This window comes from Carcharhinus amblyrhynchos, chromosome 6, assembly GCF_965287045.1.
Source record: "Carcharhinus amblyrhynchos chromosome 6, sCarAmb.v2.hapA, whole genome shotgun sequence".
Lineage (NCBI taxonomy): Eukaryota > Metazoa > Chordata > Chondrichthyes > Carcharhiniformes > Carcharhinidae > Carcharhinus > Carcharhinus amblyrhynchos.
In genome coordinates, this window is record NC_137329.1 from 11,978,673 (window position 1) to 12,004,827 (window position 26,155).

A 26,155-nucleotide genomic window follows, 5' to 3' on the forward strand; every position below is an offset into this window, starting at 1 on the left:
AGCCAATGTTTGTATCTACATACTTTCCCTTTCCAAAATTGTCTGATTTTGAGCGAACTGAATTGCAGGAAATTCTGTGTCGTGGGCCCACTTGCGCGATAGCAACCATTAGCCGAGGACCAAGGTTCAGTCTTGGTGGAGGGCCTTTGTATCAATGGAATGAAGAAAACACCATAGAGTCGTAGGGTCATAGAGATTTACAGCATGGAAACAGGCCCTTCGGCCCAACTTGTCCATGCCGCCCTTTCTTTTAAACCCCTAAGTTAATCCCAATTGCCCACATTTGGCCCATATCCCTCTATACCTATCTTACCCATGTAACTGTCTAAATGCTTTCTAAAGGAAAAATTGCACCTGCCTCTACTACTACCTCTGACAGCTTGTTCCAGACATACACCACCCTCTGTGTGAAAAAATTGCCCCTCTGGACTCTTTTGTATCTCTCCTCTCTCACCTTAAACCTAAGCCCTCTAGTTTTAGACTCCCTTACTTTTGGGAAAAGAAACTCTCCAACTCCTGCATTCAATGTTCTGACCAATGAAACCAAGCATGCCAAATGCCTTCTTCACCACTCTGTCCGCCTGTGACTCCACTTTCAAGAAGCTATGAACCTGAACCCCTAGAACTCTTTGCTCTGTAACTATCCCTGATGCCCTACCACTAACAGGGTAGGTCTTGCGCTGGTTCAATCTACCAAAATGTATCACCTCGTACTTTTCTAAATTAATGAGCCTGACTTAGAGTCCGCAGGGATTAAACAGAAGTGGTCTGCCTGATGCTATTACAGCTTTTCCTATTTCCACAATGATCACTCCAAAGTAATGTCCTGCGGCTCTTCAATAGATTCAAATTATAAGTCAGAGAAATATGATACAGTTCTCAGTGGTAGCTCTTTCTTTTTTCAGTTTCTTATTAATTATCTAAGTTAGGTCTGCAAAAACAAGACAACAAAGCACACCCTGGAAAAATGCCAAGGCTACGGGCTAAAGCATAATCAAAGTGCCAGGGAAAATTCTTCACTGTTGATTTGTTGGACTCCTAATGAACTGTGTCATTATTAAATCATAACATTTGGCAAAAACAAAACCTATCCCGTTAAAAGAAAATGCAAAGCAAATCAAATTTGTTATTGGCTTATAAATGTGCTGGAGTTGAGAGGGTTCTTATCACCTTTGCAGGTCAGATCTTGAAAGAATGGCTTACAGTATAAATAACATGTTTATGGAGCTGTAATTAAATGTTTTTTTAAAGCTGGAGGCAACAACATCAGCCTCCGTTCCTCATGTCTTGAAGGTGTTAATGGACTTGAGGGTCAGAATTTTACTGCTTGCCACTGGAATGGGAGCAGGCGAGGGACGGACCATGGGAAAGTCCATTGACCCGGGGCGGTACGGTGTCAGGATGAGCAAGGCTGTAAAATCCTGCCCTTATGCTGCCAGGTGTAGAACAAGTGCTCACAAAACACACCGAATCATAGAACAGTTACAGCATCAAAGGAGGCCATTTGCCCCATTGTGTCTGGCTCACTCTAAGAGTCAGTCTCACTTCCCAGAACACTTCAATTACTCACTCTTCATGGTTTTTTATTCCAATTTCCTTGATTGAGTTGGCCTCCGCCACACTCTCAGGCAGTGCAGCCCAGATCCTAACACCTTGCCATGCAAAACAAAACAGTTTTTTCCCATGTCGCCATTGGTTCCTTTGCTATTCACTTTCAGGCCATGTCCTGAGATTTATAACTTTTCTTCCAATGGGAATAGTTTCAGTTTGTCTATCACGTAATTGCATAATTTGGAATAACTCTCTCAGTTTTCCTCTCCTCCAAGGTGAATCAATCATCAATCTATCTACATAAACTGAAATCCCTCATCCCAGGCATTATTCCTGGCATATTTTCTGCACCTCCTCCATCAAACTCTTCTTCAAGTGAGGTTCTCAGAATTGCACACTCAGAATTGGGTGGCATGATGGCACAGTGGTTAGCGCTGCTGCTTCACAGCACCAGGGACCTGGGCTCAATTCCCGGCTTGGGTCACCGTCTGTGTGGAGTTTGCACATTCTCCCTGTGTCTGCATGGGTTTCCTCCGGGTACTCCACTTTCTTCCCATGGTCCAAAGATGTGTGGGTTAGGTTGATTGCCCATTCTAAATTGACCCTAGTCTCAGGGGAATTAGTGAGGTAAATATGTGGGGTTTTCAGAATAGGGCCTGGGAGGTATTGTGGTTGGTGCAGACTTGATGTGTTGAATGGCCTACTTCTCTAATGATTTGATTTATTATTGTCACATGTATTAGCATACAGTGAAAAGTATTGTTTCATGTGTGCCATCAGATGAAACATATTGTTCATAGAGAAGGAAACAAGACAGTGCAGAATGTAGTGTTACAGTCATAGCTAGGGTGTAGAGGAATGTCAATTTAATGCAAGGTAAGTCCATTCAAAAGTCTGACAGCAGCAGGGAAGAAGCTGTTCTTGAGTTAATTAGTATGTGACCTCAGACCTTTGTATCTTTTTCCCGAAGGAAGAAGGTGGAAGAGAGAATGTCCGCGGTGCGTGGGATCCTTAATTATGCTGGCTGCTTTGCCGGGGCATCGGAAAGTGTAGACAGAGACAATGGATGGGAGGCTGGTTTGCCTGATGGATTGGACTACAATTGGACTACAAATGTAGGGATTCTATGATTCTACACAATAATCCAGAAGAGACTAAGCCAGTGCTGTATAAAGTCTCACCATTACTTCCCTGTTTTAGTAGTGAATGCCACTATTTATAAACCCAGGGTTCCGTATGTCCAATTTACCACTTTCTCAACCTGTCCTGCAATCTTCAGTAGTTTGTGCTCATTCATTCCCAGGTCCCTGGGTAACTGCACCAATTTTAGAATTTCATCCTTCATTTTAAAGTTTATTTATTAGTGTCACAAGTAGGCTGACCCAAAGGTAGGTGCTTAGTGTCTATGAAAGTTCATTGCCAGGTCTTGATGAAACATGTCCCAGATTGTTGAGAGAAACAATGAGGGGAAATAGTGGAGACTCTTGTCATCAGTTTCCAATCTTCTCCAGCATAGTTCCAGAGGACTGCAGGACTGCTAATGTACCATTGTATACAAAAAGGACTAAGGGATTGATAGAGAGGTGCAGAGGAGCAGAGGGACATTTGATTAAATACCTACATATCCTTAAAAGTAGTGGGATAGGTAAATAAGATATTTAAATCAGCATATGGGATACTTTCCTTTATTAGCAGAGGAATAGGATTATGCTGGAACTATGTTTGCTTGTTTAGCATATCTTCACAGCCATACTGTTTCTTTGCTCTGTGGAGGTAGTTGGGAAGAGTGGGGAATAGTGAGGGATGGAAGGATTCCCGAGCTGATTATCAGCCCATTGAACCATGTTCAACGCTGCTTCCATGGCTAACAAGTCCTGGCAGTGGACTCGAACCCAGAGCTTCTTGTCTAGTTGGATGGTACTACCACAGTGCCACAAGGCTTTTTCACTGGAACAATCCAAAACAATAGTTAGGCCACAGCTGGAGTACTGTATACAGTCCTGGTCACTATTTTACAGGATGGATGAAATTACATCAGAGAGAGAAGCAGAGGAAATTTACAAGGATATTTGATTTGAATTGATTTATTATTGTCATATTAGCATACAGTGAAAGATACGATTTCTTGTGCACTATACAGGCAAAGCATGCTGTACATAGAGAAGGAAACAGGAGAGTGTAGAATGTAGTGTTACAGTCATAGCTAGGGTGTAGAGAAAGGTCAACTTAATGCAAGGTAGGTCCATTCAAAAGTCTGATGGCAGCAGGGAAGAAGCTGTTTTTGAGTCGGTTGGTACGTGACCTCAGACTTCTGTATCTTTTTCCCGAAGGAAGAAGGCGGAAGGGAGTACGTCCAGAATGTGTGGGGGTCCTTGATAATACTGGCTGCTTTTTCAAGGCAGCAGGAAGTGGAGACAGTGTCAGTGGGTGGGAAGCTGGTTTGAGAGATGGACTGGGCTTCATTCACAACCCTTTGTAGTTTTGAGGTCATGGACAGAGCAGGAGCTAAACCAAGCTGTGACACAATGAGGAAGAATGCTTTCTGTATTGCATCTGTAGAAGTTGGTGAGAGTCGTAGTGGAGATGCCAAACTTCCTTAGTCCCCTGAGAAAGTAGAGCCGTTGATGGGCTTTCTTAATTATAGCATCCAAATGGAGGGACCAGGACAGGTTGTTGGTGACCTGGACGCCAAAAAACCTGAAGCTCTCGACCATTTCTACTTCAACCCCATTGATGTTGACAGGAACATGTCCTTCACTGTGCTTCTGGAAGTCGATGACTATCTCCTTCATTTTGTGACCCATGAGGAAAGTTTGGACAGGCTGGGATGTTTTCTTTGGAAGAGTGGAAGCTGCGTCGGAGATTTAGTTTAGGTTTGTAAAATGTTGTGGACTCGCAGAATGTACCATTTTCCCTGAGCAGAGAGTTCAATGACCATCCATTAGGGATTGAAGGCAACTGATGGAGGGGAACTGAAGAGGAGTGATTCATGAAAAGGCTGCTGGGGATTTGCAGCTCAGTATAATGCAGTATAATTTGGGTAAATGTGAGTTTATTTACTTTGAGAGCAAAAACAAAAAGGCAGGTTATTACCTGAATGGCTGTTAATTGGGAGAGGGGAGTGTGCAGCGGGGACCTGGGTGCCCTTGTGCACCAGTCACTGAAGGTAAACGTGCAGGCGCAGTAGGCAGTAAAGAAGGCAAATGGCATGTTGGCCTTCATTGCAAGAGTACAGAAGCAGGGATGCATTGTTGCAATTATACAGGGCCTTGGTGAGGCCACACCGAGAGTATTGTGTGCAGTTTTGGTCTCCATTTCTGAGGGAGAATGCTCTTGCTCTCGAGGGAATGCAGTGAAGATTTACCAGGCTGATTGCGGGGATGGCAGGACTGATGAATGACAAGGCATTGACGAGATGAGGATTGTTTTCACTGCATTTTCGATGAGGGGGGATCTCATCGAAACTTATAAAATCCTAGCAGGACTAGACAGGCTAGATGCAGGAAGGATATTCCCGATGGTGGGGGAGTCCAGAACCAGGGATGCCAGTCTGAGGATTCCGGGTAGGCCATTTAGTTAGAAGTCTCACAACACCAGGTTGAAGTCCAACAGGTTTATTTGGTAGCAACAGCCACTAGCTTCCGGAGGGCTAGGAGGGCTCTGAAAGTGAGTGGCTTTTGCTATCAGATAAACCTGTTAGACTTTAACCTGGTGTTGTGAGACTTCTTACTGTGTTTACCCCAGTCCCACCGGTGTCTCCACATCGCGATGGACCAGTTATGATAGAGGTGAGGAGACATTGCTGTCAAACAAGGGGCATGCACGGTGGGTCGTGCGTGGGCTGCTCTTGGAGGTTCCGGGAGTGGCCTAGCACTTCGTGTCGGTGTGTGTGCTTAATCCTGGACCAGGAGACGGGCGCCGCAACAGCTCAGTGACTGGCACTGCTAGCTGTGCAGATACATGGATTTGGGCCTGTGTCTGTGGGAGTTTGTGCATTCTCCCTGTGGTTGCGTGGGTTTCCTCCGGGCGCTCCGGTTTCCTCCCACACCCCAAAGATGTGCTCTTAGGCTGATTGGTTTTACCAAATTGACACTATTCTCCCCTGAATCTGGCTAAGTCAGGGGTTCCACTCACATACACACAGGGCAGGGTAGGTGTAGGAGGATGCGGCGGCGTAGGCTCATTGGGCCGAAGGGCCTGTTTCCCGTGCTGGGTTGTTCTTTGTTCTTTGTTCTTTATTTCTTCACCCAAAGAGCAATGAGCTTATGGAATTCATTACCACAAGAAATAGTTGATGCCAAAACATTGAATGTATTCAAGAGGTGACTTGTAATAACACTTGGGGCGAATGGGATCAAAGGTTATAGCGAAAAAGCGGGATTGGCCTATTAAGTTGGACAATCAGTCATGATTATAATGAATGATGGAGCAGGCTCAAAGGGCCAGTGGGCCCCTCCAGCTCCTGTCATCCATGTTTCTGTGTAACTTATTTGCTTTAAAAGGTGGTGGAGGCAGAAACTTTCATCACATTTAAAAAATACTCAGATATGCACATGCTGCGGACCAAAAGCTGGGCAATGTCATCAGGCTGGATGGAGCTTTTTCCTTCTGGCACAGACGCAATGGGTTAAGTGGCCTCCTTCTGTGCTGTAAATGGTCTATATTTCTATGCTTTTCACAACCTCAGGATGTCCCCGAGGCACTTGATAGCAAATGACCATATGCCATTATTACAGCAAGCCAGGCTGGATTGCAAGCCCACTCACGGCTACAAAGCTGACCTGGACTGTGCCAGCTGTACATTATATGTTAACAACAGATGTTCTTTCTACTTGCAGCATCGTCCTGCTGCTGGACTTTCTGTGGGGAGCTGTCGTCAGAGCTCTGAGGCCAAGTGTCTTTGGCAGATAATGCCTTTTCAGGAGTGTATTCAATTTTCTTTGGGAAGGTTTTGCCACCTGTGTTTCCAGCATTCCTTTCGTGTTGCATTGCAGATCAGAACGATTGCATAATAAAGCTTTTCACCTCCCATTCCTTTCCTTAGCAAATTAAGTCTGCCTTCCTTAGTTGCTGACTTTTCCACCACTTTCATTTTATCTATTAAAGATGTGGAAGATCTTTATCAAGTCTACATTTAAGTTTTTTTTTGCTTTAAGAAGATCAACCTCACTTTCTCTAAGTTGCTTGAAGTAATTGAAATCTTTCCTCTCTGTTTCCATTCCATTCAAGATCTTCTCAATGCATTTTGAAGGCTGGATTTTCTGGCCCTTCCTATTTGTGGGATCGTCCAGTTCTGCTGAAGGCAACTTGTCGCAGTCGGTTCCCCAGGAGCATGATAGATGCGCCATGCAAAATACTGCAGACATTGGTGGGACTGTAAGATGCCATGACATGGTGGCACAGTGCTTAACACTGGTGCTTCACAACATGAGGGTCCTGACTTTGAATCTGGCCTTGAGTGATTGCGTGGAGTTTGCACACTCTCCGTGTCTCTGTATGGATTTCCTCCGGGTGCTCTGGTTTCCTCCCACAGCCCAAAGATATGCAGGTTAGGAGGAGTGACCATGGTAAATTGGCCCTTAGTGTTCAAAGATGTGTAGGTTAGGGGGATTAGCCATGGTGAATGTATGGGGTTACGGGGATAGGGAGAAGGCCTGGGTCAGACACTCTGTCGGAGAGCTGGTGTAGTCTCGATGGACTGAATGGCCTTCTTCTGCACAGTAAGGATACTACAAGGATGGCAGGGAGGCGCAGTGGTTAGCAGGGCCGTCTCACAGGACCACGGAACTGGGTTTCATTCCTGGCTTGGGCCACTGTCTGTGCGGAGTCTGCACATTCTCCACGTGCCTGCATAAGTTTCCTCCAGGTGCCCCGGTTTCCTCCCACAGTCTGAAAGATGTGCTGGTTAGGTGGATCGACCGTGCTAAATTTCCCTCAGTGTACCCGAACAGGCGCCAGAGTGTGGCGACTAGGGGATTTTCACAGTAACTTCATTGCAATGTTAATGTAAGCCTACTTGAGACACTAATAAATAAACTTAAAAATTATGGTGATCATTGGCGGTCAATGGCGAATCGTCTCTGCTGTCGGAAAACACACCAGGGAGGGGGATGGGGGAGGGTGAGGAACTCCCCCTTCAAGACTTTAACATACTTATTACTTTTTACCAACATAACGGTGCCTCAGTATAGGGATAACTAACAATTAAAACATTTTACGAGGGTGACGAGTTTCTACATGTTTAACCCAATACTACATGCGGTTCTTTCATTCTTGCCTTATTTTATTAGAAAACTAAAACACAAAGAATTTGCATTTATACACTATCTTTCACACTCTCAGGAGTTATGGTGCACAGTCATGGTTATAATGTCGGAAAAAGTGCAGACAATGTTCACCCAGTGAGGTCCCTTTGTACCACACTAAAGCATCAGGCTAGGCTATGTGCTCAAGTCTCTAGAGTAGAGTTTGGACCCGTGGGCCTTAGTCTGGTTCAGAAATGAGCTGCAGCATATATCTGCACAGTGTTCAAATTATTTTAAAGCATTTGGTTCATTTAGATTAAATAACAGCGATTGTGACTGATAAATTAGCTGGTATTCATTTTGATATAACGTTTATTGATTTTTTTTGTTACTTCACAATGAGTGGATTAAAGTTCCTTGATATTAAATTATTTCTTCCTTAATACCCAGAAAATAAGTAAGTTCCAGTTCAAGTTCAGATGCAGGTTGTCACAATTAAATGATGCATTGGCCTGAATTTCTACAAGGTTTTTCTAACCTCCTTGTGAAATATGTCCATTTTTAGTGAGTGATCCCATTTCTCCTGATGGGGATGGATGGTGAGAGTTTTGGCTTATCTCCCACTAGAGAAATCCCTTTGGAAATTCTTTCCAGATTTTAGATAGTCATTGTTCTTCAATTTCTCCAGTATTTTGCAAGTCAATCTGCAAAATCGATTAATGGCAGTTTGAAATAAGTCGGGGAGTGATATTTGATCTGATAGATCTTGAGTATGTGCATCTGTTAGACCCTGCAACTACCCAGAGTGAGAAATAGGCACACAGCAACAGGAAAGGAAAGCACAGAGAGTACACCTCGAACAAACAACACTACTTTTGAGAAATGGAACAGCTTTTTGCACAAGCTTCAAGTCGATTGTTTAATTCTGAGTGTTTTTGCAGCATACAACAAAATCAAACCTCTGCCCTTTTAGACATGCCTTACTATTTGCCTTGATCGCAACAGCACCAGAGAAGCGACTGACCGTCACTTCAGGCGTGTCCTACCTTTCGATTGTGCTAAAAAAAACGTGCATCCCGAGGTTGGTACCGTAGCTGCGGGCTACCCTACCTTGAAAGAACAGTGGGACTACTTGCCGATATATTTCCGCAATCCATATTAAAAGCGTAAAATCGTTACACTGCGACCATTCTGGGTTCGTCGTCTGTGAGAACATCAACATGGTTAAAACACACGTTCCGTAGTCGCCCGTCTTTGTGCAACTGCTTTCTGCGTGACGTTGGGCATTGGAGTTGAGTGGAAGGTGATTTGTTCATTTGCTTGACAGAGAAACGCATGAATTTCAAAAGCGGCAAAGGACATTCAGTACTCAAAGGATTAATACACAATATTACAGATAATCGATTTACTTAAAAACAGGACAACAAATTTGGACAGCTACTTAAGTCATAAAGTCAGATAAAACAATCCAGTTCTCCACTTACAGCGAGCAAAATGCTGTAAAAACTATCAAAGTGTTGTTGTCGAAGAGTATGGTCATGGAAGCTCCCAACCTTGAGTTGAAAGTGAAAGGTTTTGAAGTGGATAGCCACAAAAGTGCAGGATAGTTCAACGACACACAGACTCTTGGAAATCTTGCTCCATTTGGTAGCTTTCGGTTCAACAATGTGAAGGTCTTCTTGCAGTATGTTTGAGCGATTACCTGCACCATCCGTACAGGGAATTAGATCAGTCCATTCAAAGAGCATCAATTGTTGTAGAGGCAATCCACATCGACTGAGCAGCAAATATTCCCATTCTAGGCAAGAAAAGAAAAGTTCATGTGTCTCAGAGTTTCCCACATTAGAGTTGAAAATATAATCTTCACCCATTCCTCTAATCAATAGCCTCCACTGTTTGTATGAACATAGAACACTACAGCACTAACATGCCCTTCGGCCCCCAAGTTGCGCTGATCATATCCCTACCTACCAGGCCTATCTATAACGCTCAATCCCATTGAATCCCGTGTACTCATCCAGAAGTCTCTTAAAAGACCTCAACGAGTTCACCTCCACCACCACCGACGGCAGCCGATTCCACTCACTTACCACCCTCTGAGTGAAAAACTTACCCCTGACATCTCCTCTGTACCTGCTCTCCATTGTTTGTACAGTAGAGAAATGTATTCAAAACTTTTTCCCAAATAAAATGTGCAGATCTTAAACATCAGATGATTGAAGTAATGGGAAAGAAACTATATGTGTACACGATATGTAAAGAGATGTCTTACTTATTTGTGATTAGCTCTCAAACCTTAGACCATAAGACAATAAGACGTAGGAGCAGAATTAGGCCACTTGGCCCACCAAGTCTGCTGCACCATTCAATCATGCCTGATATTTTTCTCATCCTCATTCTCCTGCCTTTTCCCCATAACCCCTGACCCCCTTATTAATCAAGAATCTACCTATCTCTGTCTTAAAGACACTCAATGACCTGGCCTCCACAGCCTTCTGCAGCAGAGAGTTCCACAGATTCACCAGTCTCTGGCTATAATAGGATGTGCGTATCACTGGTTCTTACTTATTAGCCATGATTGAATGGCGGAGCAGACTCGATGGTCTGAATGGCCGAGGTACTTAATTCTACTCCTATATCTTGTAGTGAGGAATTTGTTAAGTGTGTCCCAGAAAGCTTTTTGGAACAATATGTGGATAGTCCGATTAGAGAGAGGGCTATACCAGACCGAGTACCAGGGAATGAGCCTAGCCAGGTCATCAAAGTTGCAGTGGGAGAACATTTGGCGAATAATAACCACAATTCTGTAAGTTTGCGGATGGAAAAGGAAGAGTGTTGTCCAAGGGTTAAGGTGCTAAATTGGGGGAAGGCGAACTACAATCAGATTAGGCAGGATTTGGAGGCTGGGAGAGGCTGTTTGAGGGTAAATCCACATTTGGCATGTGGGAGTCTTTAAGGAGCAGTTGATCAGAGTGCAGGATGTGCATTTGCCTGTGAAAAAGAAAGACAGGATTCAGGAACTGTGGATGGCCAGGGAAATTGTGAGTCTCATCACATAGAAAAAGGATGCATACCTGAGGCCCGGGCAACTAAAAATAGATGAAGCATTTGTAGAATACAGGGAAAGCAGAAAAGAGCTCAAACAAGGAGTTCGGAGGGCAAGAAGGGGGTCACGAAATGCCCTTGGCAGAAAGGATTAAGGAGACTCCCAAGGCGTTTTATACATAGACTAGGGATAAGAGAGTAGCGAAAGAAAAAGTTGGTCCACTCAAGGACAAAAGAGGGAAATTACGTGTGGAACTAAAGGAAGTGAGTGAGATCCTTAATGAGTACTTTGCAACGGTATTCACAAAGGACATGTCGATTGATGGTGTCCTGGAGGGGTACGTAAACACTTTAGAACATGTCATCATTATGAAGGAATAATTGTTAGTTGAATTAAAAAACATTAAGGTAGACCAATCCCCAGGGCCAGGTGGCATCTATCCCAGATTACTGAGGGAGACAAGAGATGAATGCATTACGACCTGAATGGCTGTAAATTGGGAGAGGGGAGCGTGCAGCAGGACCTGGGTGTCCTTGTGCACCAGCCACTGAAGGTAAGCATGCAGGTTGTAGCAGGCAGTAAAGAAGGCAAATGGCATGTTGGCCTTCATTGCGAGAGGTTTGGAGTACAGGAGCAGAAATGTGTTGTTGCAATTATACAGGGTCTTGCTGACACCACATCTAGAGTATTGTGTGCAGTTTTGGTCTCAATCTCTGAGGAAGGATGTTCTTGCTCTCAAGGGACTGCAGCAAAGGTTTGCCGGGCTGATTCCGGGGATGGTGGGACTGATGTATGGGGAGACGTTGACTAGGTTAGGATTGTTTTCTCTGGAGTTCAGACGAATGAAGGGGGATCTCATAGAGACTTATAAAATTCTAACTGGACTAGACAGGGTAAATGCAGGGAGGATATGCTCTTTGGGCATTGGGCACTTTGCCCATTAGGCAGTGCTGGGGCACAGGCTGGCACTGCCAGGGTACCCATGCCCAGGGGGGCACACCCTCCACCTCCTGACCTCTGGGGTCCCCAATTGACCCCCTTCATTCCGGTGGGGTATCCACTAATTCCCCGAATGTGGGGAGCTCATCTCAGCCCCGCAAGCATGAAGTACTGCTGGTGGGTTGGGAGATTCAATTGGGACCTGAACGTTCCCGATAATGAACTGCTAAACATATTTAAAATGCATTTAAAAAAAGATTCAAATGGCTTAATGCCTTCCTGCTGGTTCCCAGCATGTCTGGGAGATGCACATGCATTCCCGGCACATGTGCAAATCCCGGTACGAGGCCAGCGCTGTGTATCTCCCACCGCGACCCACCAGAAAAGTTGCGGGTCGCGATGAGAGAATCGCAGCCACTGTGTCCAATTCTGGTCACACTACCAGAAGGACGTGGAGGCTTTGGAGAGAGTGCAGAAAAGCTTTACCAGGATGTTGATGGTGCGGCGGGTATTAGCTACGAGGAGAGATTGAATAAACGGGGATTGTTCTTCCTGGAAAGACGGAGGCTGAGGGGTGTCCTGATAGAAGTTTATAAAATTATGAAAGAGGTACAGATAGGGTGAACTGTTGGAAGCTTTTTCCCAGGGCGGAAATGACAATTACAAGGGGGCACAAGATCACAATAAGGGGGGAAAGGTTCAGCAAAGATGTACGGGGGAAGATTTTTACACAGAAGGTGATGGGGGTCTGGAATGCATTGCCAGGTGAGGTGGTTGAGGCAGTTATGTTAGCCACATTTAAGACTTATCTTGATGGACACATGAACAAACGGGGAATAGAGAGGTATAAGCGGTTGGTTTGATAGGTAAACATGACCGGCGCAGGTTTGAAGGGCCAATGGGCCTGTTCCTGTGCTGTTCTTTGTTCTTATGGCCCTAGCATTCCCTGATTGCCCTCGAGAAGATGATGGTGAACTGTCTTCTTCAACTGCTGTAGTCCATGTGCAGTAGGAACACCCACAGTGCTGTTAGAAAGGGAAGTGAAGAATTTTGACCCAGCAACAGTGAAGGAATGGGGATATATACTTCCTAATCAAAATGGTGAGTGACTTAGAATCATAGAATCCCCACAGTGCAGCAGGAGGCCATTCGGCCCATTGAATCTGCACTGATCACAATCCCACCCACTTATCTCTGTAACCCAAGTATTTACTCTGCTAATCCCCCTGATAATAAGGGGCAATTTAGCATGGCCAATCATCCTGCACACCATTGGACTGTGGGAGGAAACTGGAACCACTTGGAGGAGACCCACGCAGACATGGGGAGAATGTGCAAACTCCACACAGACAGTGGCCCAATAGCCGAATTAAACCTGGGTCCCTGGCACTGTGAGGCAGCGGTGCTAACTACTGTGCCACCGTGCTGCCCCTCTTACTGGAAGGAAACTTGCAAGTGGTGTTGCTCTCATGCATCTGTTGCCTTTGCCCCTCTAAATGGTGGAGGCTGTGGTTTAAAAGGTGTTATGGAAGGAGCCTTTGTGAATTGGTGCAGTGTACCCCGTAGATGGTACACACGTTGCTGTCACTGTGCATCAGTAGTGGAGGAAGTGAATATGGGTAGTGAATGGGGAGTTAATCAAGCGTCTTAGATGGTGTCGGGCTTCTTGACTATTGTTGAAGCTGCACTCGTCCAGGCAAGTGGAGAGTATTCCCTCACACTCCTGCCTTGTAGATAATGGGCAGATTCTGGGGAGTCAGATGGTGAGTTACTCACTGCAGAATGCCCAGCCTCTGACCAGCTTTTGTAACCACAAAAGTCATTAGGCTCGTACAGTTCAGCTTCTGATCAATGGTAACCCCCAGAAGGTTGATAGTCGTTGAACCTAATTGGAAATTCACACAGTAAAGGTGAAATTGATCGTTGGGGATGGTGAAATGGCAGCCCGGTGTACTTATTGTCTGATCTGTTTGATCATAGTGAAAAAGAAAGTCCCTGAGGGGTGTGAAATGAGCTACTGGTTCATCATCCACGGCTTTGCGTCCCCATCTAAGACCAGTTTCGGTCTGACTGTTCCCTTTGTGCCTAAATTGGAGGGTGTTTCAGTAACTTAAATAAGTCCAGGGAGCTTAGATTCTGATGAGCAATGGTGAAGCATTCCCCACAGACTAATAACCAATAGCAATTAATTCCAGACGTGAAGTTGTTCAAAATTCAGATCCACGCTTTGGATCAACATCAATTAACTGGCTGGTAAGTTCAAAGGCCAATAAATAAACTTTGTTAATCTAATGTCAATATTCAATTGATGCTAAATTTTTAATTTATTAGTGTCACAAGTCGGCTTATACTAACATAGCAATGAAGTCACTATAAAAATACTCTATTTGCCACACTCGGGTGCCTGTTCGGGTACACTGAGGGAGAATTTAGCATGTCTTTCAAACTGTGTAAAGAAACTGGGGCACCTGGAGAAAACCCACGCAGACACGGGGAGAATGTGCAGACCCTGTACAGACAGTGATCCAAGCTGGGAATCGAACCCAGTGCTAACCACTGTGCCAATGTGACACCCTGCTTAGTATTGCTAACATTGGTAAAGATTGTTTTCACAATCTCTTTTAGATATCTCATCACAGGAGGATTTTTCCCTCACTTTAACAACATAGAAATATGAATCAATATTAACCATTCACATATATTTATGCAATAACAGGTCTGACAAAATTACTCTGAAGTACAGTGAGTTTGATTGAACACGGAGCTATTGTCTGTGATGTAATGTAACCATGGAATTCCAACAGTGCAGAAAGAGGCCATTCAGCCCAACGGGTCTGCACCCACTCTCAGAAAGAGTATCCCAACCAGTCTCTCCTTTTCGCCTTATCCCCATAACCCAACACATTTACCCTGACTAATCCACCTTTCCGACACACCTTTGGACACTAAGAGTGCTTTAGCATGGCCCTGCACATCTTTGGAGTGTGGGAGGAAACTGGAGCACCCAGTGGAAGCCCACGCAGACATGGGGAGAATGTGCATACTATGCGCAGACTGTTACCAAAGGCCAGAATTGAACCCGTGTCCCTGGCATTGTGAGGCAGCAATGCCTCAGTTGTCAGTTGAGAAAGTGTCACCCTAGAATGAGATAAAATAGCAGAGATAAATAAAACATATGCAGCGCAATTAGTCCCTTTAATGCAACAGTTCAACAATTGAACTCTCATTCCATGTCATTCCATTCTTCCTGTACAGTCCCTCCAATGTCAAATATATCCCAATCCTTTCACTTCACTCATATCAACACCATCCCAACTTACACCTCCTTCCCGTGCCATCACTATTCCCATTCCATCTTTCCCATGCCATTCGATCCTGGTCTCCAAACACACACACCTCATGATGTTGTCCCCACTCCCATGCGTTCACTCCACTCATTGTTATGCCAGTGTCAAGAGCACTGCTTTACTCTTGTGGAGTGGTCTATTTTTGTTGAGGTTGTTCTGTACACGTGTAGATTATAAATGGTTAATTAGTCGTTTAATAATGTTGTATATTGAAAAAGAATGACTACAACAATGATTTTAACTACAATAATGACAATATTAGCTTTGAAAAGCAATTGTGACTCAGAATTAAGCATGCTGGCAGTTTTGGTCAACTTGTAATGAAAAACAGTTGTGTGCCGTCCAGTTACAGTGAACTATGACCCTGGTCTGGGAACTGTGATCTGAAGACTTCCTGCCTTTACCAAATACAGGAAGTTCTTTACTCTGAGTTAGACCTGATGGCACTGAGGTTTATGGGTTCTATGTGGGCTACATGGTAGCAAAGTGGTTAGCATTGCTGCTTCACAGCTGCAGGGACCTGGGTTCGATTCCTGGCTCGGGCCACTGTCTGTGTGAAGTTTACATATTCTCCTTGTGTCTGTGTGGGTTTCCTCCAGGTGCTCCGGTTTCCTCCCACAGTCCAAAGATGTGCGGGTCTGGTTGATTGGCCATGCTAAAACTGTCCCTTAGTGTCCTGGGATGTGTAGTGTAGGTTAGAGGGATTAGCGGGTGAAATGTGTAGGGGTGTGGGGATAGGGCCTGGGTGGGACTGTGGTCGGTGCGGACTGGTTGGGCCGAAGGGCCCATTTCTGCACTGTAGGGTTCTATGTTCTATGTACATGCTACCTGAATCAAGCATAATAGAGCCGATTGCAAGTAATTTCATTGACTGTTTAAGCAATGTAATCAGTTTCCTCCGGGTGCTCTGGTTTCCTCTCCCATTCCAAAGATGTGCTGGTTAGGTGGATTGGCCATGCTACTTTGCTCCTTAGTGTCAGGGAGATTAGCAGGATAAATACATGGCATTACAGGCTTAGGGTCTGGGTGGGATTGTTATCGGTGCAGGCTCCATGGGCCACATGGAGTCTTTCTGCACTGTAGGGATTCTATGATTCTTACACCACTGGCTGGGTGCCAGAGAATCTTCTGGAAAGTTGAAACAATTTTGCTTATGCAGTCCTTTGTCTCTAGCGGCAACTCTAAAAATCAGCCATCACAAGTGCTGTGAAGAACATTTTCAGAGTCCACGTGGATAGATTCTAAATTGGGAACGCACCTGGCCAGTTCTTTCTAAACCGGGTAGTATCTATTTTCAGCTGAAGAATTCAAGTTAATGTTCAGTTAAGAGTAAAGTTCAGTAAAAGAGTAAAAGTGTTGCAACTGTTTTTAATTTGTGTTGGTACCTAAAGTGTTAAATAAGGGGAGATTGTGAAGAGGATTAAGAATTGACTCCTGTCCCTGTTTGTTATGTTAAACTAGAATGCTTGCATTAGTAGCCAAATAATAATGTAAAATTCTTGTATTGAGTGCACATAGGCATTACCCATCAAATGAGTCCACTAATAGTTGCACCCCTTAAAATGATCAATTATAAGTGTCCAGATGGACTAAAACTGTATATTATCATAGACAACATCAGTATCAGCATTTTAGAGTGAATGGCAAATGTTAGAAAGAGGTCATTTGGCCCATCGAGTCTACACCTACAACAATCCTAGGCCTTATCCCCGTAACCCCACATAATTACTCTGCTAATCCCTCTAACCTACACATCCCAGGAACTAAAGGTTAAAGTAGCATGGCCAATGCACCTATCCCTCACATCTTTGGACTGTGGGAAGAAACTGGAGCTCAAAGGAAATCCAGGCAGACACGGGGTGAATGTGCAAACTCCGCATAGACAGTGACCCAAGCCGGGGATTGAATCCAGGTCCCTGTCACTGTGAGGGAGCAGTGCTAACCATTGGGCACAGTGCCTCTCACTGATGTTCTGTAAAAAATATTCTGGACGTTCCTGATGGTTTTCAATTAAATATAAAAATTGAATATTAGAAAATCACTGACAGATTTATGAAATCTAATTGGAATATTTTTCAGATTAAAATTAATTCAGCAGCAGCAATATGAATCCAAAATCACTATGTTCCAGAAATTACAACATCAATCTTCTAATCACAAATGTCAGCATTCATTTTTTAATTTATTTTTTGCACCCGAATATTGTTGGCAAGGCCAGCTTTTATCACCCATCCTCAATTGCTCTTGAGAAGGTGGGGCACCTTCTTGAATGGCGGCAGTCCATGTTTTGTCGGTACACCCTGTTAGGAAGGGCATTCCAGGACTTGGATCCAGCTACAAGGAAGGAATGGTGATATAATTCCAAGTCAGGGTGCTATCTGACTGGGTGGGGAACCTGCAGGTTGTGGTTCTCTCATGTATCCATTGATTTTCTGGGTGGTAGTGGTTGCAAATTTGGAAGGTATTGCCAAGGGACCTTTGGCAAGATGCTACAGATGCACACATCCTAAATGTTTAAGATATCTGGATGCTGGTCAAACAGGTTGCTTTGTCTTGGATGGTATCAAGATTCCATCATTCTTTGAACTGCACTGGTTCAGGCAAGTGGAAAATATTTCACAGTTTTGTGCCTTGTAGCTGTTAGACAGGATTTTGGGGAGGCAAGTCACTTCACAGAATTGTCTCAGTGTGGAAGGAGACCATTTGGCCCATCATGACTGTACCTGTTCTCTGAATGAGCAGTTCACTGAGTCCCATTCTCCTGTCTTCTCCTTGCACATCCTTCTTTTCAAAAAAAACACCTTCTGAATGTCTCAATTCAGCCTGCCTCTACCACAGTCTCAGGCAGAGCATTCTCATCTCCAGAACCATTCTTGCAAATCTCTTCTGCACTCTCTGCAATGCATTCACATCCTTCCTATAGTGTGGTGCCCAGAATTGTACACAATATTCCAGCTGAGGTCTAACTAGTACCTTGTATAAGTTCAACATAATCTCCCTTGTACTCTATACCTCTATTAATTCTATATGCTTTATTAAATGCTCTCTCTGCCTATCCTGCCTCCTTTAATGATGTGTGGATGTTCTTGTGGCCACAATATTTGTATGGCCAGTCCAGATCAATCTCTGGTCAATGCTAAACCCAAGATGCTAATGTTAATCAGCAATGTCAGCAATGGCAATGCTATTGAATGTCAAGGGGAAATGGTTAGATTATTGGAGGTGGTCATTGCCTGGCACTTGTATGGCATAACGAATATTTGCCACACATCAATCCAAGTCTTAATATTGTCCCGATTTTGCTGCAAGCAGGCACAGACTGAATCAAATGGCAAAGAACACCATGCAATTATCAGCGAACATCTCCATTCTAATCTTTAATCTGATTTATTATTGTCACATGTATTAGCATATAATGAAAAGTATGGTTTCTTGTGCACTATACAGACAATGCATACTGTTCATTGAGATGGAAAGGAGAGAATGCAGAATGTAGTGTTACAGTCATAGCTAGGGTGTAGAGAAAGATCAACTTAATGCAAGGTAGGTTCATTCAAACGTCTGATGACAGCAGGGAAGAAGCTGCTTTTGAGCCGGTTGATACGTGACCTCAGAATTTTGTATCTTTTTCCCGATGGAAGAAGGTGGAAGAAAGAATGTCCGGGGTGCATAGGGAAGGTCCCACTATCTTTGCAGCTGAACTTGAAAACCAAAAAGAGCTGGAAGGACTCGGCAGGTCTGACAGCATCTGTTCCTCAGTTCCAAAGAAGAGTCACATTGGTCTCGAAACCTTAACACTGTTTCTCTTTCCACAGATGCTTCCAGACCTGCTGAGCTTTTCCAACACTTCTTATTCTTAATTCAGATCCTGAGCAACTGCAGTATTTTGCTTTCACCATAACAGCTGACACTAGCCTGAGGGCCTAAGCACTACCCTGAGGGATTCCTGCAGCAATGTGTTGGAACTGAGATGATTGGGTTGCTGCAGCCACAAAGATCTTGTTTTGTGCAGAGAACGACTCCAACAGTGTCAGTATATCAGTATCAGTCCAAAGTTGTGTGGCTCACGTGCAATGGCTATGCTAAATTGCTCCTCAGTGTCCTGGGATGCTTGATTATAGGGATTAACAGGGATAACGGGTGGAATTACGGGGATAGGGCCTCAGTGGGATTGTGTCAGTGCAAATTTGATAGGCCAAATGACCTCCTTCTGTACTGTAGGGACTCTATGGGATTTCTATGATTTGCATTTCCGGAAGACACTCAGTAAGATGCAACGTAAGAGCTTATGACACAAAGTAAGGGCTCTTGGCATTGGGGTAATATGCTAACATTGATAGAGAATTGGATAAGCAACAAGAAGCAGAGGCCAAGTTGGAAGGGCTCTGCATCTGAACTAAAATGGCATTGGAGTTCTGATTCCAGAACTCCTGCCCCTGAAGCCGCACCCACTATGTTCTCCTGAGTGGAGGAGAGGTGTGGTGGGTGAGGGGGGGGCAGAAGCAGGAAGTATTTCATACATCCCCAGTTCAGGGAGGCAGTGGCACATTTAATAAGGCAGCTGTCTTGACTCAGAAGCAAATTTAGATGCTCACGTTTCCAAAGCATGACCCATGGGCCGCAGACATTCAAGGGAAGGTTCGAAACCCGCTGGAGTTCTTCAGGGAGGACATGTTCATGTTCCTCTTTATCCACCATATACAGAAATGGTGGATAAACTCTGTGGAACAATCAAGTTGTCAAATCATTTAAAGCCCCTGTCTTTTACATTTTGCAAAAATAACTGTCTGCTCTGTCTCTCAGTTTAACATAAATTGGTGCGTGCAACTTCAATAAATGCATGTTGACACAAGCCTGAAATTTATCATTACAGGATCCCTGATGCTTGATTGCTTCTACAACCTACTGTTATTACAGTAGGGGACAGTGATTGACAGTTTGATTGACAGTTCCATGGAGTTATAAAGGGATTAACTAACCTGGATGTGGGGCTATGAATATGAATATTTATTTTATAGCCAATTAAGAATTGAAGGGATTTAAACGCAATAAATGAGCTTTTATCACTGAGAGTGTCTTTTAACATACTGAAGGCCACAATAGATACTTAGAACTTTATTTAATCTCAGCATAGCTCCTGAAGCCTGCCCTTGGTGGATGAGTTTGCATCTTTTGACATTGGACTTTTGATTTGGGAGCAAAAATCTTACCCAGAGAGCCGGGGTAAATTTTGGGTTTGTTAATTTCACTTTGTGGAGATGTCATGGGGATCAATGCCAGGCCTCAACAAGTAACAACCTTTACAAACAATAGGGACCAAAAGTATTTTTGCCTAATTTGTTGTTACAAAGAGAGGTGAGAAAGCAAGTTGTGAAGATACAAAGGGCGTGATCCTACTGGCTCATCATGCCAGTCGATTGGCATGGTGTGTCGGTTAGATCTCAAATGATGATATCAGCTTTGATTTGAAAGTCCTCACCGATGGGACCATCAACAGGAACCAGACATGATGCCCTCACTGGTGGGATCTGAGGCCATTGAGGCCATCTGGGCGACTGGGGGACGGGGCAGGCAGTGCCCTTTGGCCAGTGCCAACCTGGGACCCTGACGGTTCCTGGCCCTGTCCACAGGGCACCCTGGGACTGTCAGCCTGGGACCTGGCAGTGCCTACCAGGCTCCCTGGCACTGCCCAGTGGGCACTGACCTGTTCAAAGGGGTGCGGCCTAAGGGGCAGGGCAGGGTCAAAGAGGGATCTCAGTGTCCTTGTTCATGTAACACAAATAGTTAGCATGCAGGTTCATCAAGTAATTAGGAAAACAAGTGGACATTTGGCCTCTTTACAGTGGGGAACGTTAAAGTATCAACATTTTCTTCCAACTTTCCACAGTTTTGATGAGACTACATCTAGAATATTGTGTGCAATCTTGGTCTCCTCATTTCAGGTGATATATAATTGTTACCTGAATGTGACCATCCTTTATATGGAGGCCACATCTGACCTAGATTAGCATCAAAGGAACCCTACCACAACTGCAGTCAACGATTATCAGGGAGAAAACACTGGTGTTAGCTGAAAGGAAGATAGTTGTGAGTGTTGGCGGTCAGATACTTCAACTCCAGAACATCACTGCAAGAATTCCTCAAGGTAGTGTCCTCGGCCCAAAAAAATCTCCAACAGCTTTCATCAAAAGGTCAGAAGTGGGGATGTTTGCTGATGCCAGCACAATGTTCTCCACCATTTGCAGCTCCTCGGATACTGAAGTAGTCCGTCTCCAAATGCCACGAGACACTTGGGATGAAGGAATGAATTGTCTTACATGGAAAGGGTCAGCAAATTGGGTGTGTAACCATTGGGGCTTAAAATAATGAGGGGTGGTCTTGTTAGAAGATTCTGAGGAGACTTGACATGGTAGATGTTTGTAGGATCTTCTCCCTCATGGGGGAAGCTAGAATTTGGGGGCATAGTTTCTGATTAAGGGATCTTCCAACTCAGATGGAAATGTGGAGGAATTTCTTCCCACCGATGTTTACGAATCTCTAGAATTCCATCCTTCAGCCCATCAAAGGTGCTGACCTGCCCACGTAATCCCACTTGCCAGCACTTGACCCATAGCCTTAAATATCATGGAGTGCCAAGTACTCATCCCAGTGGAGGCAAAATCATTAATTATATTGAAGGTGAGTTAGGATGATTTTTGAACCATAAGGGACCAGGGACCTGAGTATGATTCCTGGCTTGGGTCACTGTCTGCGTGGAGTTTGCACGTTACCTCCGTGTCTTTGTGAGTTTCCTCTGGGTGCTTTGGTTTCCTTCTACAGTCTGAAAAAGTTAGGTGCATTTACCTGAACAGGTGCCAGAGTGTAGTAACTAGGGGAATTTCACAATGACTTAGAACATAGAACATTACAGTGCAGTACAGGCCCTTCGGTCTTCGCTGTTGCACCGACCAGTGGAACCAATCTAATGACCCTCTAACCTAAACTATATTATCCATATGCCTATCCACTGAGCACCTGAATGCCCTTAAAGTTGGCGAGTCCACAACTGTGGCAGGCAGGGCATTCCACGACCTTACTACCCTCTGAGTAAAGAACCTACCTCTGACATCCATCCTATATTTTTATCACCCCTCAATTTAAAGCTATGTCCCCTCATGTTAGTCATCACCATCTGAGGAAAAAGGCTCTCACTGTCCATCCTATCTGATCATCTTGTGTGCCTCAATTAGGTCACCTCTTAACCTTCTTCTTTCTAAAGAAAACAACCTCAAGTCCCTCAGCCTTTCCTCATAAGACCTTCCCACCATACCAGGCAACATCCTGGTAAACCTCCTCTGCATCCTTTCTAATGTTTTATTGCACTGTTCATATAAGTCTTATTTGTGGCTAATGAATAAACTTTCTTTAAGAAGGAAGTAGAATTGAGGTGGAGGTTGGATGAGCCCTGATATTATTAAATGGCAGAACAGGCTCGAGGGGCCCAATGGCCTCCTCCTACCTCTATTTCTTCCATCATTATATTTATTCTTGAAATTGCTGATGCAGGGTATGTTGCTTTCCTTCATGTTTTTATGGATGCAATCTGCCATAATACCCATGCAGATTATGGATGTAACTCCGAAAATACATTTCTTGTCATCAGATATGTCGGCAGATGCTCTCGACTCTGTAACAAGACTTGTGATCTGCAACCAATTGTGGCTGGAAAATCTGTTCTAACAGTGGCACAGGTGCAAAAGAAGCAGAAACTGCAAATGTGTGCAACACGTTGCAAATCTTTTGAGAATAGCCTTGCCTGCTTTTTCATCACCATTAACTGTAAATCACTGCAAGTTATAATCATCATCCAAACAGCTTTGAAATCCAGAAAACCAATTGGAACTGATTATGTCAGTTTTTATTCATTAATTCTCGTCTTCAACTTTGTATCGGTTTTACACAATTTGCAAGCATAACACATAGAGTTGTAAGGTCACACCTCGCAAAGATCACACCTTGAAATTTGTGTTGTTTTCAAGAAATGCAGTAAAAAATTAGTCACGTTTGAAGCTAGGATTAGGATGCACACTTCAGTATGCAAGCAAGGATATAGCAGACATAAAACGCTTCAGAGTAAACAGTAAATTTTCCCTACGCTTAGAAAGAATAAAGCCAGTCACAACAATGAAAAGATTATCGGTTTAATAGTGTATCTAAATGCTGTATTTTTTTAGAATTGTAGAACCATGCAGTGCAGAAGGAGCCATTCAGCCCATCGAGTCTGCACTGTCCACAATCCCACCTATCCCCATAACCCCATGCATGTCCATATGCTGCAAGATCTGGGCAACTTTCAGATTTGGGTCCAGAATTGGCACCACAAATGTGGCAAGCAATGACTATTGTTATAATTCAGGTCAGAAATTCCGAAGTGCTTTATATACTTTGAATTTGGCTAGGGTGAGCTTGAGATGCTTCACTTCATGTAAGATTCAACTGACCCACTGGGGAGCTTTTATCAAACAAAGTTTATTTAAGAATATAGTTAGCATGTATAGAAAGAAAATCAGTAACAACTTTTACCAATTACAAACCCAAAAAAATCATAATATTGTATAATCCTTAACAAGGATATAAAATATTCCAATCAAACAAATTTCCCTATGCAAAACCCTTGTCACTGGTTAAGCAGGGAAAATACAAATGTTCATGTGATGCTAGAACTTTGTCCTTTGAATGAAGAATTGCAAATTTGACTTCCCAGCCTTATAACTCCTAGAAGCCCTCTGGATATATGTCCTTGAATCAGAACAGCTTCCCAAAACACCAGGGAGAGAGAGAGAGAGACTCCCGGCAAGCCAACCACCAACAGCAGATTTTCCACTCCAGAAAGGCCAGGAGACCTTCTTCCAACTAGCCAGCAGAATCTATAATACCAGGGAGAGAGAGGGAGAACAGCCACTTACCGCTTGACAACCTGGACAGCTTCAGACTCTTAAAACCAAAACTGAAAGTAAGTCCTTGAATTCTTTTGGAGAGGACCTATCTGAATTTAACTTGTCAATCAATCTTCCCCCTCACACTGCAGGGTCAGAAAATATCCCAGAAAGTACCTGCGGCCCAGGGTAAAAATAAACAAAACCCCATCTAAACCGTTGAAGTAGTAATAAAAGGACTTCTGATGGACAACCCGGCAACAATGAGACCAAAAAGGTCTGCTTACAATTGCAGAGAACGTGATTAAAAAAAACTTCTTAAAGGCACAGTATTGTCACACTGTCATCAACAAGAGATCACCTAACTACCTCACTTTGACATTCAATGGTATTACAATTGTCAAATTCCCACCATCAACATTGAGCCTAATAATTGTTCAGAATCTTAACTCAACCAACCCTGTCAGTCCTGTGGCTACAAGAGCAGGTCAAAGGTTAGGGTGGAACAGTGACACAATGATTAATACTGTAGCCTCACAGTGTCAGGGACGTGGGTTCAATTCCCAGTTTGGGTTACTGTCTGTGTGGACTCTGCACATTCTCCCCCATGTCTGCATGGGTTTCTTCCAGGTCCTCCCACAGCCCAAAAGATGTGCTGGTTGGGTGCATTGGCTGTGCTAAATTCTCCGTCAGGTGCTGGAGTGTGGTGACTAGGGGATTTTCACAGTAACTTCATTGCAGTGTTAATGAAAGCCTACTTGTGACGATAATAAATACTTGTGCAGTGAAGAATTACCTACTGATTTCCAAAACTTGGCTACAATTTCTTAAGCATGAGCCAGATGTGTAATAGAATGATCTCCACTTCCCTGGATGAATCCAGCTCCAACAGTTGAGAAGTTCACACCATCCAGAACAAAGTAGCCTGCTTGATTTGTGCCTTCTGCATTATCTTAAATATTCAGTTTCTTTTTTACCACCGTGTAGTGGTTGCACTGTGCACTATCTATGGAACGCAAGACAAAGTACCAGACACTGAAGTTCTCTCTAAAGCAAGTCTACCATCAGTTCACACACTGCTGATGAGAACGCAGACCCAGTGGGCAGGTCATGTCATCTGTATGTCAGACGAGTGCATACCCAAGCAGCTTCTTTTTGGGGAACTCTCTGCTGGAAGATGCTCGCATGAAGGGCAAAGACACACGCAAATCCTCCCTGAAGTCACTTGACATAGACATGACCACCTGGGAAACGTTGGCACAAAACCGCCCTACCTGGCACTGCCTTATCCACAAAGGCTGTCAAGCTCACAAAGCAAGATGTATTGCTGAAGCACAACTTAAGCATGAGCTGTGCAAGTCCAGAGCCACCAGCGCAACAACTACAGTGCCTACGCAAGTCTGTCCAATATGTGCCAGGACATTCCGTGCCCGAATTGGCCTGATCAGTTATCTTCGGACACACTGCAACCAGCCTCAAAATGACTAATGGTGTCGAGGTCCTCATGGATGACGATGGACGAACAACAACATCTACAGAACGTACTGCAGCACCCTGCCAAGCTTCCCTCAACAGAAATCTTCCAAACTTGCAATCTCCACCATCGAGAAGGACAAAAGCAGATACAAGGAAACACCACAACCTACAGGTTCCCCTCCAAGTCACTCACCATCCTGACTTAGAAATATGTCACCGTTCCTTCGCTGGTGTTGGGTCAAAATATTGGAACTCACTCCCTAACAGCATGAGTGTAACTTCTCAAGGACAATCAGGAATAGGTAATAAATGCTGATTTTGCCAGCAACACACATAACCAATGAATGAAAAACAATGATTAAAATGTCTTGATCAAGTCTATGTGATTTTGAGTCGTTGAAGCGTGTTAACTCAGTGTTCATTTGTGTTTAGAAATTGGGATTAAGTGATATTTGTTGACATCTTTGCTTTCCTGCTCAGTACCCTTGTTACGTTTCAATAGCTCTGCTGGTATCGCATCACTGAATTAAATTGAATTGATTGATTTGATTTATTGTGGTCACATGTGTTAGTATACAGTGAAAAGAATTGTTTCTTGCACGCTATACAGACAAAGTATACCGTTCATAAAGTACA

At 44.0% G+C, this 26,155-nt stretch overlaps 1 protein-coding gene across 1 annotated transcript in view; it reads right to left on the reverse strand.

Moving 5' to 3' along the window:
• Positions 1 to 7,985: 7,985 nt before the first annotated feature.
• Positions 7,986 to 26,155, reverse strand: part of LOC145343701 (protein kinase C-binding protein NELL1-like) — an 828,548-nt gene continuing 810,378 nt past the window's right edge. Inside the window, exon 20 of the mRNA XM_080189909.1 lies at positions 7,986 to 9,594. Coding sequence (XP_080046035.1) covers positions 9,544 to 9,594 — 51 coding nt within the window. The 3' untranslated portion in view covers positions 7,986 to 9,543. The remainder of the gene's footprint in view (positions 9,595 to 26,155) is intronic.